The sequence below is a fragment of the Sander lucioperca genome, chromosome 6 (assembly GCF_008315115.2).
Source record: "Sander lucioperca isolate FBNREF2018 chromosome 6, SLUC_FBN_1.2, whole genome shotgun sequence".
Lineage (NCBI taxonomy): Eukaryota > Metazoa > Chordata > Actinopteri > Perciformes > Percidae > Sander > Sander lucioperca.
In genome coordinates, this window is record NC_050178.1 from 7412527 (window position 1) to 7428166 (window position 15640).

The 15640-nt window shown below is 40.1% G+C and overlaps 1 protein-coding gene across 1 annotated transcript; it reads right to left on the reverse strand.

Annotated features, from left to right (window-relative positions):
- Nucleotides 1-3364: 3364 nt before the first annotated feature.
- dusp7 (dual specificity phosphatase 7) lies at nucleotides 3365-13195 on the reverse strand. Its single transcript, XM_031301680.2, has 3 exons — nucleotides 12230-13195; nucleotides 10209-10637; nucleotides 3365-6962 (listed from the first exon to the last, which is right to left on the reverse strand). Exons 1-3 carry the CDS (start codon nucleotides 12633-12635, stop codon nucleotides 6649-6651), a joined length of 1149 nt encoding a protein of 382 aa, XP_031157540.1. The 5' UTR covers nucleotides 12636-13195; the 3' UTR covers nucleotides 3365-6648.
- Between the last annotated feature and the right edge of the window lie 2445 nt (nucleotides 13196-15640).

Sequence of the window (15640 nt, forward strand, 5' to 3'; positions counted from 1 at the left end):
TCAATTCAATCAATTGATCCAGAATGTTGCAGCAGAGAAAATAGTGACATGAATCAAGCTGGTATTGTGACAGTAACAGAACTTGATGGAACCTAAATGATCTTTTTATTAATAATTATTACCAGGCTGAAGCATCTTCATCAGCGAGCAGTGTAAAACATGTTTTCAGTTCTTGAAGCCCACAGAAGTGCTTCAGTCAAGAAGACAACACCGGAAATGTCACATAGCTGTCGATTCATTTCTTTAACTATCTCAGTTCATGATAACGTCTCAGTTTTAATTACCTCTAATTAGAGCAGGAAACATTTCCTGTTACATGTGCTGTCATGAAAATGATAATGGGCATGTGGGAAACCCTGTTACCACGTTGCCAGGAAACTAGAGGTGTTGTCCACCATCCTGTCCACCATCTCTTCAAACAGGGAGGGGCCTTCATTTCCGTTATTTCACCCCCGCTGTCACTGTAATATCCTGTCTGAATTACCATGAGGTGAATGGCTCACTTGATGGTGCAACGGTGCAGGAAGTCATAGCAAAAATGAAAGAAGAGCCGTTGTAGAAGGAGGGATGAGAAGCGAGGGCCACACTGGAGGAGATATTAATAGCCGGCTCAGCTCAGCTCACAGCGCTGCCTTTAAGATGCTCTTTTTTATTCCCACCAACCCTCCTTCCTGCTTTCTCACTTAGCTGATTCTCTTTCTCTCTCCTTCACTGTCAGCTTGCATGTGCACATGTGCCACTGTTACCCTCTAATTGAGAAGATAGAAAAGCAGTTTAGGTTATGTGGGAGCACAGTTAATGGACACACCGGATGTAGCTTGGAGAAAGAGAGTTGTTCCTTTGCAACACAGCTGGATCTTTACCGCCAGTAGAATTAGAAACCTTATGCTGGTGTATATCAGCACAAAATAATGACTTAAAAGAATGGTTAGAATAGTTCAACAATGAGGGAAATATGCTTATTTGCATTCTTGCACCGAGTTAGATGAGAAGATCGATACCACTCTCATATCTGTACGATAAATAAGCTGGAGCCAGAAGCTGGTTAGCTTAGCTTAGCATAAAGACAGGTGGGAAACAGTTGTCAGAAAGTGTTAAAATAGAGACTATCATCTGTAATTAATATATATTGTTGGTTTATTCTGTACCAAAACCAAAGTGTACAATTTGTGTGCTGACTATTTTTTGGCTAGGAGCAGTTGCCAGGCAACCAGTTCCTGGAGACTCCTGGAAATAGTCCAGTAGGCCTACACAATGTCCCGTAAAACCACAACTACTTATTTTTGGTTTTTGTACAGATTAAACAGATGAAATATAAAGTGTTAATGAGTGAGCTTTAGAGGTGCTGGTAGGTGGAATTGTTTACACTCAGCCCAGTCTCACGGCAGTTCGTAAAATGGTTACATAATTTAATCTATTGATTCGTGTACACTGACACGTTTATCTCTTTTTTTTCGTGATGGTCAGCATGTTTTTTTAAACTAATGTTCAGCCCCACTTCACAACTGACTTCAGCAGTTTAGATAACAGACACTCAACTGTCCTGCTGTTATTACAGACATGTGGAGTAATCACAGACATTTGCCTCGTTCATGGACTGATTCATTTACTTATTATTCAAAGGTGCCCAAGCGCAGTTCCGGATGGTTCCGGCCAACTTTAACCCCTGGTTGAATGATTAGGAATGCACCTTTACAGTTACTCCAAGTCCTCTCAGTTATGATGCGCCTGCGCTCGTTGTGAAAGCCAATCAAAAATAGCAAGTGGGAAGTAGATGAACATATAAGAGCAAAGTCTAAATAAGCATAACTTTGTGTAGCAGAAGCATGCTTTTCTGCTTTTCCAATCTTGTCAATCAACTCATGGCCCATCTTATTTATCTTGTGACTCCCTAAGGGGGTCCCAACCCTCAGTTTGGGAACCATTGGTTTACAGCATAACCTGCTAAACCAATCAATCAAGTAAGTATGTTGATCGATGTAATTATGACAAATTCCATCTGCATGCATTGTAATTACTACTTGAAGTGATGTTTATGTAAGTTTGTGGTAAGAAATAAAAAGGAGGCATGTTAAAGAAAAAAATATTTCCATATTTATTTGCGGTATAAACATGTCTTGTGTTGTTTCCATATACTGTACAATACATAGGGTCAATCGTATTTCCTTCAGTAGACAGAAAGGTGAAACTGCCTCGGTTAACATGCCCCTTGTTTTTATACACAGACAGATTGCATCTTTTTTAAAAACTGTTTACAGCACAATACAAAACAGCTATTCAACGTGTGTTTGAAGCTGTAACACGATGCATTGTCAAAAAAATCCCTGAAAAATTCCTCACTGAGGTAACATTTTTAAAAATCATTCACTTTTTCTTTCACTTTGTATTTCGCGCCACCACCTCTCTCTCTACTATCGCTCACTCACGTCTTTCCCTCCCGAGCACATTCTCACCGAGATGTAGCTACAAGTTTAAGGACACAGAAACGGCTGTTCCAGTGATCTGGCAAATTTACAAACAGAGAAAAAGACTTGATTTCTCTTTCATTGTTACAAAGAAAAAAACACACAAGAAAGCAGCTTGAAATCAACCATTTTCTTTGTAAATAGAAAAGCTCCGTACTGAAATATATTTCAATCCTAGGGTGCAAGTTATCAAGACATTTTTCTTATTGTAAGTGGGATATGACTACAGAAAAGGGAAGGCCATGCAAGCATGGTAGTATTATCTTCATCTCTGATGTTATAATAGGAGAGGAACTTTTGCATATAAATTCATAGCATTTATATATATATATATATATATATATATATATATATATATATATATATATATATATATATATATATATATATACACTTAGGTATATGTTCATATTGAAAGGCCACAGGAATAGCATAGAGCACATCATATCAAAACAAGACGGAAAAAGACTTTAATGTGTAACTTGTAATTATTTAAGCTGGGTGGTGTAATTGTCTATTGTGAAATATAACAGGCATGCTGAACCACAGCTGTGGGTGTGTGAAGCAGTGTTTGTGTGCATGTGTGTTAGTGACGGCTTCTTTCAGGTTGGTAATGGGCACGCCGGCCCTACATTTTGGACACCCCAGGTGAAATGTTACTTCAGTCCACAAGCCATATCAAGCTGGATCTTGTATAGTTAGAATATTAGAATTAGATATAGTACAAAAGAAGAAGATTTAAAAAATGTTGAGGTCTTGGATATACAAAATACTGCAAAAAAAGGTGGTTTTGATATATTGCAGAGTAACAAAGTGGACCTTGTGTGACCCGTTACGGTAAAAAAAAAAAAAAAAAAAAAGACAGCTCGCTGTCTATTATTACCATGTTTTGATTCAAATAACAGATAAACAAACGTTTAATTTTTTTCTTTTTACACAATGTTTTTCTAAAGTGAGATACAAAGTATTTAACAGTCAGCATTAGAAAGACGTTAGAAAGATTATATAAGGCCAGCTAAAACCAACCCTGTTCAGATTCAACTGATGTCCCCTCTGAAACCCAGTTCTTTGTTTCTATTATGACCATGTCCACATCACCATGCTCTGAACCTGAAACCTCTGTAGTTTGCTATTAACAAAAACATTTCATATCCAACCGTAGTAATAGCCTATTTCTCTTTTTTCAAGGTGCAGTTGTAAGACTCCTGTCATTGCTAAATGTTATGTTATGTCTGCTGATCTCGTTCTGCTTTTTACATTTTTGTGAATGAAACTGGTAGCCTTATAAAGCGTTTGAAGCATTGATTAGGCTAACGAACACAAGTCAGGAATGCGCACGTTCTCATGACCAAGTGGCAATAATCAGGTTGAAATGAGTGATTTACGACATGTTTGTGGAGTTACAAGCTGAAAGCTGAAGCAAACCTCAAAGAAAAATGTAAGATTGATTTAGGATAAGACTATGAAAATATTCTTGCATAACACCCAGTGTTCCAACAGACATTGCCATAAGTCTAAGGGTACATGTCCACAGTGACGTTTTTTTGACGTGAGGAATCGCCACGCTTCCCAGCACTGGATGCTTACGGACTTGCCACTAGCAGTTATCAGTTTCTCTTCAGACATGCAAACAAAACTTGGACGAACGCTTTTACCTGTGGGTTGTCTGCTCCCAGATTCCAAACCGGATCAACATGGCGGCTTGTTTGGAAACATTCTCTTCTTTTACAAAAATAGTTCACCAAAATGTGTTTCTGAAAAACTTTTAATGCGAGAATTAAGCTATGCAGTTCTGAATCTGTCTTCATTTTATATCTACAGCGGTCACTTTTAAAGATTTTCAGGAGTTTCAAGAGAAGGTGATGTATGATGGATGCCCATGATTTGCATAAAGTAGCATGGACCTCAAATTTGTGCAAATGAGGAGTGGGCTACTCAACGCCCTGTCTCTCAAAACTCGCCGCAACGCAACCAGAATGCATTGCGCGGCTGCTTACAAAGACAATGAATGGGAAGCGTGGAAATGACGCTACCTGTGGACACACATCGTTAGAGCTGCAGTGTTGTTCAACTCATAAGAGGAAACCTACATTAATTGGAAAACTACTGCAGCATTTGCACGTTTTTGGAGTCTTTTTTGTTTAGGTGCTTATGATGTGGACAGGTATTCAAAAAACTCTTTAACCACATGCTGTGTGCTGCTGTGTTCAGCAGCAACAGCAGTTAAAAAAACGGTCCTCATCATTCATCTTCCCACCTGGTAAAGCAACAACTTGTAGTTATGTCTACTGTTAGAGAGCATACAGTACCACAGCATGCTCAGGTATACAAAATAACATGGATCTGTTTACTATTAGCTCTATCTATATATATATATATATATATATATATATATCAAATCAGACAAACCTTTCTTTGACAAAATGGGTAATCCCTTTGCAGAGAGGTCTTCCTTCTGTTTTCTCCAATGCAGTTAAGGGACGTGAAGCTATTGAAGTAGCTAAGTGCAGTCTGTAGCTGAGGCCAGTCCCAGTCCACCTTAATCCCAACACCGAGACCAGGATACAATCACAGTCCCTTGTCCTAGATTCCATTTTTTGCATTTTTACCTAAAATGGACCTAATATTGGACAACTAATTGAACAACTAGAAAAAGAAGTAAGGTAATACAAGTGTTGAGGTACTTCCTTGCCCAAGGTTGCTAAAATAAGCTGCCCAAAAAGTTACTCAGAAATGTTAACATTGCCTAAGCATCCGTCAGAGCTGTGAGGAACCAGTTTGGCAAAACATGGTCAGACAATATGCTGTGATGAAATAACGAAGGAAGTTCAGTAGTAAAGTTTCTAACTGAAATGAAACAACTAAACTAATCAAAACAGCTGGTGGAAAAAACTGGTACTTCTCATAAGGCAACTGGATGAATGGTCATATGGGGAAGGAAGTAGGAACTGGGAACTTGCACTTGAAAACAGTTGGCCAAATGTGAATTCTACAGTAGTATCTTCACCCATACCCAACCCCAATGCCCTAGTTCTACCCGCTGCTTGTCTTTTCCCTTAACCTGACCCTCTAACCCCTGAACCCCATCCTCTGTTCGGGGGCCAGTTCCTGCTCCCCACTCCACTGTGCAGCTGTCGGGACTCGTCGCAGCCTGGGACTGGCCTCTCCTCTCTGTCCTCTTCTCTGAATGTCTCTTTATCTGTCTGCTTCCAGCACCGGCTCCATGTGCCAACAAGTCAATGGCTACACCACTGTGCAAACTGCATTAGGTCATTACAAACCCAAAAGAAAAGCGAAACTTTAAAAAAAAAAACAACTAGGAATAACGTTCCTCTTTGTTGGTGTCGCCACACCCATTCCCCTTCTTTAGTTTTACAATCTCTTAAGCCATTGTTGGATTGGATAGATAAGATTTCTACGCGTATATATTTATATAAGATATAGATTTGTGTGTAAATGTACACACAAACATACAAAAATGCATATAGACATACTGAATTTGTTAAGGATTGCCCATACATTTTCTGCTATGTACGTTAACATACATACAGTACATACAGTACAAACATACATACTTTGTTTGTGTGTGTGTGTGTGTGTGCGTGCATGTGTGAATTAATTCCTTGGTTTGTAAAACTCTTCATTCAGTAGAGCGAGATTTCCTACAAGGACATCCCAGATTTTCCACTTGGCACCACTCAGCTCAGCCTCGAGAGCCGAGACAGAAAGACAGAAAGGATGTTGTTGTCTCATAAGTCGAGCGCTGTAGATATTTCCTATCTTTGTATGAAGCTGTCTGTCCTGCTGCGTCTTTCGCTCAGTTTCTCAGTCAGTTAAGTCTCCTCCATTCTGTGTGAGAAGACAAGTTGATCTGGGCTCTTACCTGCCTTGATTTCAATCAACTTAAGGAGGACACCATCGTAAACCCATCTCTCAGTTCTCCCTCTGGGTTAAAAAAACATCCTGTTCCCTTTTTTTTAACTACTATGTAGTTAAAATGTGGCATCTGTGACCTCCCCTGCCCCTCCGACGCTGCTTCTTGCCCAGGCTCTCAGACAACGAGCCTCACGAGGCTAAAACATTCATTAAAACTGGCTGCTTCCCTCCAGTGCAGCCACTTGTTACCTTAGTAACAACACCACCTTTAAACCCCCCAAAAAAGGGACAGTTCCCCCTCTTATTTTCATGTGGACTCCAGCGTGTCCAGTTGAAACACATTGTGATTTGTGGGGGTGGTGAAGAAGAGCTGGTCGTGCGTCGGGGAAGAGTGGTTATCGCAGGGGCTGTTGAGGCCCAGCGTCCGCTCAAAGTCCAGGAGCTGGCCCATGAAGTTGAAGTTTGGGGAAATGTTCGACTTTTTCCGCTTGACGAAATCGTATGCGTCGTTGAGCGACAGGTTGAGCTTCTGCATCAGATAAGCCACTGTGACGGTCACCGAGCGGCTGATCCCGGCCAGACAGTGCACCAGGATGCCACACTTCTTTGAGCGTGCCTCGTCTGTGGAGGAGAGGGAGAAAGATGAGAAGAGAAGAGGACAGCATGAGAGAGGACTAGATTAAAACCTGTGCTTCATCTTCATGTTATAAATGAGCCAGAGGGAAAAGTCTTTAAATTCTCTGAGCTACAATTTTACTGACAATATAAATTGTTTGTTTAAAACCAATAACTTCAAGTAGAATTGGGCAATATGGTTGAAACCAATACCATAATACAACAGTTACGTACAGGTCCATCTCCCATACCTACTATTTTAAGAATTTTAAAAAAGGGTTTAAAGAAACAACTAAAGAGGTTATTTTTGAAGACAGGCTTACAATATAAATACGCAGAATACATATATTTTCTATCATGTGAAGGGCTCATTGCATGAGTGGAAACCGATCTCAATTCCAAAATTTATACAAAATGCATGTCTTCTTCAGAAACAATCCAAAGCATTCTGTAGGTTTTGTGCAAAAAATAAAATGCCTTTATTTTACATGGCAATTTGAGAGACATTTGAGACTACTATTTTTTATAAATTTTGGAATTGAGATCCGTTTCCACTAATGCATTGAGCCCTTCACATGAGAGATAAACACAATATCCAGGGAGCACCTGTGGTTGAATACAAGAAAGACCCAGCAGTGCTTCCACTCCTTTGTCCGTGAATATTCTTTTATTTTGTTTCTCTGCTGTGAGGACGTGCTTATGAATTGAGATATATTAATGTGTTACTGTCTTCTAATTGTTTGTATGTCATATGCTCGTTTAATGTCATTTTATTGGGTAGTGTTTAATGGTGATTTTGCAACTATTTTATTTACAGTATATAGTGCAAGCATTTGTTATTTATGTTAAAAGGCGATGGGATCCTACATGAACACAATCTTCTGCCAAAGTTGGGACAGTTTTGGTTTCACACAACATAATTCTGCATTTCTTTTTTTCCCCCACTGGTTTGGAGTTGGCAGGGCTCAGATGGAAAAACATGATGCCACAACTGTCTTTAATCAGACCTGAGGGTTTTGAGTGTGAAACCTAATAAATAATACCTATGAGTATTTTTTTTAAATAACTTTAAATGTGATTCATGCTTATTAAGGCATGACTCTTAAATGTTATAAACAATTATCATGGCTTACAACCAAGTTTTCAGGCACTTTAAAGCAGAGTTCCACATTTTTTTATTGCATTAGACAAAATTCTTCACGTGTAAGACACAAATCTATAACTCAAACAATAATATATTTAGTTAATATTTAATTACAACTAAATTAGAATCATTTGTGCAACAAAAATTGATAGAACAATATTACCATAGACTTTATAAGGATATTACACATTATATAATCACGATACAACTCCACTGAAAGTCACCAACCCAGTATAACGCAGGCTTATTCCAAGTCGAAACACGAGAGCTGAGAATTTGATCTTCCTTTCTAAACATTTTATTGTATATTATTTATTAATATTTTTAATCCAGAATGACCTTTCTCAATGACAGCAGAAAGTCGTGTTTCATTCTGCTTTCTAGCTTTCAGTCTGTAGAAAAACCTGAATAAAAAAATATCTTACATTATTAACAGGCTACATCCATCCACCTTCTATCAGTTTCCAGCCCTTGCACTTGCATCACTACAGGCCATTAGAGCCAAAGTTAAGTGCTTCTTTCCTTTCTTTCTCCTCTTTGTCTCTCTCTCTCGCTCTCTTATCCTCTCCTTTATCTCTCTCTGCCTCTCCTCACTCTCTCGGCCTGCATCTCTTGTTGTAGGATTAGGGTCAGTTGGCTCACGAGCTCAGGCTGCCAAGCGGATACCAAATCAAATTTATATGTGATGTGTGCTCACTTTCCACAACTATACAAGACTCAGAAGTCAAATAAGTAACCAGTGGTTAATCTGTTCTGAACGGATCTTTACATTGTGCAGATGTGTGCAGCATTACATCACTTTATTTGTGCTTTATACATGATAACGCAAGAATTGTCCATTTATTGGGCTGTTAAAATGCCAGAAAGCATCAAATTCCTCCGTCTCCAGACATTCACACAATAATTTCAGATATTTAAGGAATCCACAGTTTGAAACAGAACATTGCAAGGTCACATCTGGGTCCCCTTCTCAGCCCAAGCTTCTCCCCTTTACCCATAATTACCCTGCTGTTACTGAAAAGACCTGACGAAATCCCTGCACATTACAGCCAGCCAGACAGCAACATTTAACATCAGCATGACCCAAATGTGTCATGACCTCTGGCTCTGGCATATGTTACACTTCTCCCACCTAAGCTGAAACATTAGTCGTAAAAAAGAAAGAAAAATGTCGGGGGTCTGGACAATCAAAGACAAATACAATGACTCTTTTCCTCATTCTCTGGGAATAAAGTCAGAGGGAATGAGGGAAATGATGGGAAATACTGAAAATGGGACGAGATGAGGGGCTTACATTCTTGTGGCTTCAGTATGACCCCATTCTCAAAAATCTATTTTCATGTTTTATTCAAAACGTTGCTTTATATTTCTGTGATATTAAATGTATAATCAGGAATAAGGAATAAGTAAAATACAGCCAACTCATTGTCTAAATACAGCTCACCAAAGCAATTTTTAAGAGAATATCCAATTAATCCAGTTTTAAAGTATTTCCACAAAACCTATTACATAGCAGAAAGGAGATTTTTCACATGATATATGATTTAAATCTAGGATAAATGTAGGCAAAGAGAGTAATGAAGGATACACTTAACAAAACTGTGTTGAAGCAATTGATTGCAAAAACTTGACTGGCTTCAATGTCAAATATGAATATTTGTCGCTTTTCTTAGTTATGTGATAGTAAAGTGAACATGTTTGGGTTTTAAACTGGCAATTTGAAGATGTTAACTTGGCCTTTAGGAGATTGTTAAGAGCATTTGTCACTATTTTCTGACTTTTATAAGTTGACTGATCAATTGCTGGACAGAAATATATTTGCCAATTCTTTTGATTATCATTTATCATTTTTTTCAAGCAAAAACACCCCATGTTTGCTGGTTTCAGCTTTTCAAAGTTTGCAGATTTGCTTCCTTTCTTTGTCATGTATGATAGTTTGATAGTTTGGGTTTAGGACTGTTAGTCGTACAAAACAAGCAATTTGAAGATGTCACCTTGGACAAATAGATAATCAAAATAATGGTTACACTGCTGTTACCAAAAAAATCTGTTGTGAAATAACACAACACACACAGAGACATAAACTGAGTAGTGTCCTCTTTACTTACCAATGAATGAAATGGCCTCGGGGAAAAACTGAGAGAGGTTCTGGCTCCAGTGATCAGAGATGGGGATCTGTTTGTACTTGAAGTCCCCTTCGTGTTCGAACATGTTGGGCAGGTTGGGCGTCACGTTGAGGATGTACTTGATGTTGTACTTGCTGAGCACATCCAGGTTGGCGGAGTCTTTGGCACAGCCCAGGTAAAGGTACGGCAGGATCTGGACGGGAAACGCTGGCTGGTTGTTGGGCAGCGGGCTGCCCTCTGACTCTGTGGCGCTGCCTGGCTCGCGGTCAGATTCCCCATCTGAGCAGTCAGAGCTGATGCGGAGTCCTCCCAGACCAAGGACGGAGGCTGGTGGGGAGCTGCTGGGACACGAGCAGTCCAAATTTGTCTCGCAGTGCTCGGGGTACTCCGACTGGAACTTGTTGAAGCCCCCTGGAGGACAAGGAAAAGAACAGAATCAATATTAGGATAAAACCAAGTAAAGCATTCTACTGGTATAAAAAGAATGTGCCCTGGTTGTGTAATACAACATCTGCAACATGGCAGCTGAATGTCAAGTCTGCATGATACAGGAGGTGGATGATGAACCTGAATGTCAAGAAATTAACCTTTAATTTGAAATAAAAAAATAAATAGATGAATAACTGTTTTTAATTTTACAAAAAAACATTGATTTTAAAACAATAAATAGTTTTAAAATAAAAGAAAAAATAAAAAAAACGAAAAAGAATTGATTTTTGTGCCAATGCAGTTATTGCAGTCATACCATATTTTATGCACCACTACATTACTTATCAATGTGCCAGATAACAGCAGAATAACGTGATAATTACGTCCTTATGACTAAGTAAACAGGCCGGACAGATGTGCTCCATTGAGAAAAGCTGAGCCCTGGGAGGAATGAGCAGCAGCTCTGCTGCTACAACACTCACTACTCAGCTCAGTGGACTTTTTGTGAATGGCAGCTCGGCTTGTGACTCCAGTTAAACAGTTCTTTGATTTTTAATAAATCAAATTGGCTACATCCTTATCTTGGGTACAACCACGTTTTCAACATTTTCTACCCGTGTCTGACTATACTATCTTTTATTTTCCTACTGGTGGATTATTCAGAGTGCGTCGTCGTCTCCTTGTTTCCCTGTTCATTCATGAAAAAAACGCCAGTCTTTTCCTGAAGGAACACAACATGGCGGGGCCATTTTTGCACCATTTAATTGAAAACATATTTGATCCAGCACTTTATATTGAGACATCGTTGAACGCTTCTTTAGATCCGCCTATAATTTAAGAGAGTAGGCTATGTCCTAATAAGAATAAAAAAGACAATCAATTATCTCGGCAATAAGTGAAGGAACTGTTCTGTCAAAGTTCACTACATGTATGTTATTGTGTAACATCACAGTGAGTGCAGCTTTGCGTTTTACATTGCATCAATATAATAACTGTATCCTTATAATATGCTTTGTTATAATAGACAAAACAGTCACTGCTTCATTATAGGTCAAAAATAATAAATAAGACACCAACTTTAGTCTGTAGTCGGATGATAAAACTAGATTTATTTTAAGTGTCGCTAAATACACCTAGAATCTATTCAACAATATGTAATAACGGTTTATACAATACGAGTGCCTTATTCAAATGTAAAAAATGCTGTTACCCCATTCAAAATAATAACCTATATTGTCAAAGCGCAGAAATCAAGCAAGCAAGCGTTTCGGTCCAGATAGGCTACGCCACAGAGCCAGAAACAGGATAAAACACGGACACACAATAATTGAATTACCCCAGACCAGATCAATCATAAGACTTATTGTTGTTAGCGTTAATTGTTTACTATTTGGTGAGAATGACACCTTCAGAACAGCTGCATACCATGCCTCATTGGAACAGTCTCAGTTAATTAATGAAACAATGTGTAGGCTACATTTTTTATGAATTAAAGGAACTACAACAACTACAACAACAACAACAACAACAACACCACAGAAGAAGCCTTTGGGTTTAAAGCCAGCTGATCTTACCCTCCAGGTAGAAAGCCTTGCACCCGTCGTCCCGCAGTTTCTGCAGCAGCAGCCCCAGCACGGAGCTCCCCATCCCGGACTCCTGCCGCTCCGAGGTCGCCTCGTCGTAAAGAACCACCACGTCCGTCTTGCACCGCTTGACAAATTTCTCCTTGTCCTCGTTGTTGGGGATGATGGAGCGGATGGGGAGGTTGCCCTTCTTCAACCTCCGGAGCATGAGGCCCGGGATGGCCAGGTTGATGGCCGACTCAACGTGCGAGGACTCGTACAGCTCATGGGCTCTGCAGTCCAGCAGCAGCAGAGAGCCGGCCCCGGACTCCAGCTCCTCCTGCAGCCACTCCACGCTCTTACTCGACATCATCAAAGTCACGATCACAGAGCCGCTCCACACATGATTAATTTTCATCAGGGAAACGTTAATCCGCCTGTCCGCTGGTGTGGCATGAAAAGCAACACAGCAACAGAATAGAGGGAAAGAAGACAAATCACGGCGCTAAACTTCCCTTCCCGCGGCCGCATCCACCACCACCACCACCACCACCGCCGCCGCCGCTGCTGCTGCTACTGCTGCTGGTCCTGCGGGCGCGCACACACACGCACCCAACACACACTTCCACACACACACACACACACACACACACATCCAACACGCACGCACCGATGCCACTCTGGTTGCAGCAGGAAACTTGAACATGCAGAGTTTTCTTTGCCTCCTTCCTTCAGTCCGATAGAAGTGGAGATTTCATTCCAGTCCATCGACGTCCATTTGAGAGCCAGCTTCAACTTTGAGGCGCCCGCAGACCCACAAAACCGCCCAAAGATGTCTCGTTAGTGTCTGAGGGTGTGAGTTTCGGATGAGTTGCTAACACTAAAGCCCATGATTATTGCTGTTATTTCACATACTGGCCCGTGGAGCGCCTCTGGTTTGTCATTTCCACTGGATGCGTTGAGGCACTGCGGGCTTGTCATTGAGACGAGGGAGGAGCGGAGAGATTTAAAGGTGCAGAGCTGCTAAAGATTCACACGAGCTTACACTGTTTTCACGACATACATTCATATCCATTCATTGATGGTCTATAGGCTACAGTATGGCCAAACTTTGAATGAGACATGTAAATCTGCAAATAAAAGTCAAATTAAATGTGTGTTGTGTTCATGGCACTGGACATCATTCTAGCCTTTTATTTATATGTTTATAGAGAATTTCTAAATAAATGTGGGCCTATGTAATACATTTTCATTGTTAACCTTGAATAGGCTTAATACTTAAGAATTAATGTTAATTCTTGACCCCTTTTGCCTTATATACTTTATACTTTACTTACTTTATACTACATTAATTAAAGTCACAATGCTTTTCATAATCATCTCACCTAATCAATGCTTGCAAAAGATTAATGAGCATTAGAAAAACAATCATGTCTTATCCTTTTATACTAAATGGGCCTTGTGGTGAGATGGTTTCCAGGGTGAAAAATTAACTTTCAATCTCAACGTTTAAGCCAGCATGTCCTTAAAGTTGTCAGAAAAAATGGAAATTTGAACATATACATTCCCATGACAGCCGGGCGAACCCCATCTGCTGATGAAAATCAGCAATCGATCAAAAGCTCCAGAATAGCTACTAAATGGTCCATGTGGTGAGACTTTTATGTCAACTATAGAGTTGCAATAAGAGAGGAGAAGCTGGTTCTGGAAGGGGTTTCTTCTCTTTTTTTGTAAACTTTTTTGTATACTCAATGTTACTCAACACAGAAACACAAGAATCCTGGATAATGTAACAACCTTTAGGTTTATGCTACAAATACTACAATACCCATGAGCCTTGTTTGCTGTTGCCATGGAGATGAGGCCAGTCAGAGGTGCAAACCAAAACAGTTGCTAATTCAAAACAGTTCGGCCAAAGCTGGTCCTTATTAGAAATTCTTTGGTTCGGCTTTCCAGTTAATGAATTCATCCAAAAGTTTCATGCCAAAATGCACCTTGGGAGTCGTTTGAACCCAAAGTTTTTAACAAAGAACCAGATATTTTCTAATGCATTTTTTAATCTTTTGTACTACGAATAAATTAGAATTTTTTACCGATCCAAGCTGTAGAAGTACTCAAACTTAGCCTGACATCGCCAGACTGAATTGCAAATGCAAGTTATTAGTCTGGAATCTCTCAAGTTCATTTTCGAGGGGCATTATCAATGGCTGTGGTCCAAAATGCCTTTGGACGCAATTATAGACCTACAACCAATCAGAGCAACAAAACACATGGCGCTGCACGACAGACAAATGTAAACGGACTACAGCATGCAGAGATGAGCTGTGATGGTGTAGCATTAATGATCGATGTGAAGGAGAGTTGCCATTTTTGCAATCAGAATTTGAACAAATAGTACTTCAACAGAAAGTTCCAGATCAGCCGCAGCCATCTTGGTTGTCTTCGGAAAGGCCTCAACTTTACTTCTCTTTACTTAGCTAGGTTCATGCTCGCCACAGTGTTCAAGGCGCGAGGGTGCGCAAGTCAAAAATGACATCATATATTTCGGTAAAGCGCGAAGGCTCGGCAAGTTGTCGTCATCGTATCAAACAGGCCCCATATGAGATAAATTGTTGTGATTGGCCTGGCCAGGATCTGGTCGGCTGGAAACCTGTCTGAACCATAGACAGTATATAAGAATGGAAAAACAGATCCCGTTGCTCTGGACGGAAACCAGTGAAGGCCGTTCAAAGCACTTTTCCGGTGAGCGCTGAGCGTTACTGCGCAGCCTCCAACTGAGAGAGACGACGTAAATGTGACGTGAGCAACCTGTCTGAAAGTTATAAGTCTTCTGGTAACTGTGCCAAGAGAAATCTCAATCATTCCCAATCTTGCAGAGACGGAGAGTGTAGGTATATGTAAGGAGATAACATGGACACAGGCTAATTACTGTTAATTAAAATGCTAGTTAACATTTTTCAACTTAAACAGCTAATGTAAGTCGAAACTGCCTGCGAGCTTCTCCTGTACTCTATGGTAATTCCTCTACTATGCGACAGTAAGTCACGTGGTTATGACACAATCGTTACCATATTTTTACAAAAACGTCTACTATGGAGCCATAACGTGAGGTACAAGGTAATGGAGCCTTTTATACATTTTAATAATAACAATGGCAGTCAATGGAATGCTAACGTCGGGTGATCGCTTTGTAGCGTTAAAATGGCGCCATAGGAGGTTCGAGCTCTGAAGCGAAGCTTACCCCCTTGGTCTGAACGAGAAGGGGACCAGACATACTTGCCATAGCAAATAAAATGTGAGCTCACAGATTTGTCCGGTTCTTAGGCTAGCTCCAATCATGTAAAATAGGCTATGGTAAAAATTAATGGGATCTTTACTTCAAGAACCAGGGACGCCTGAACAACCTTCTTACATTAAACTTTA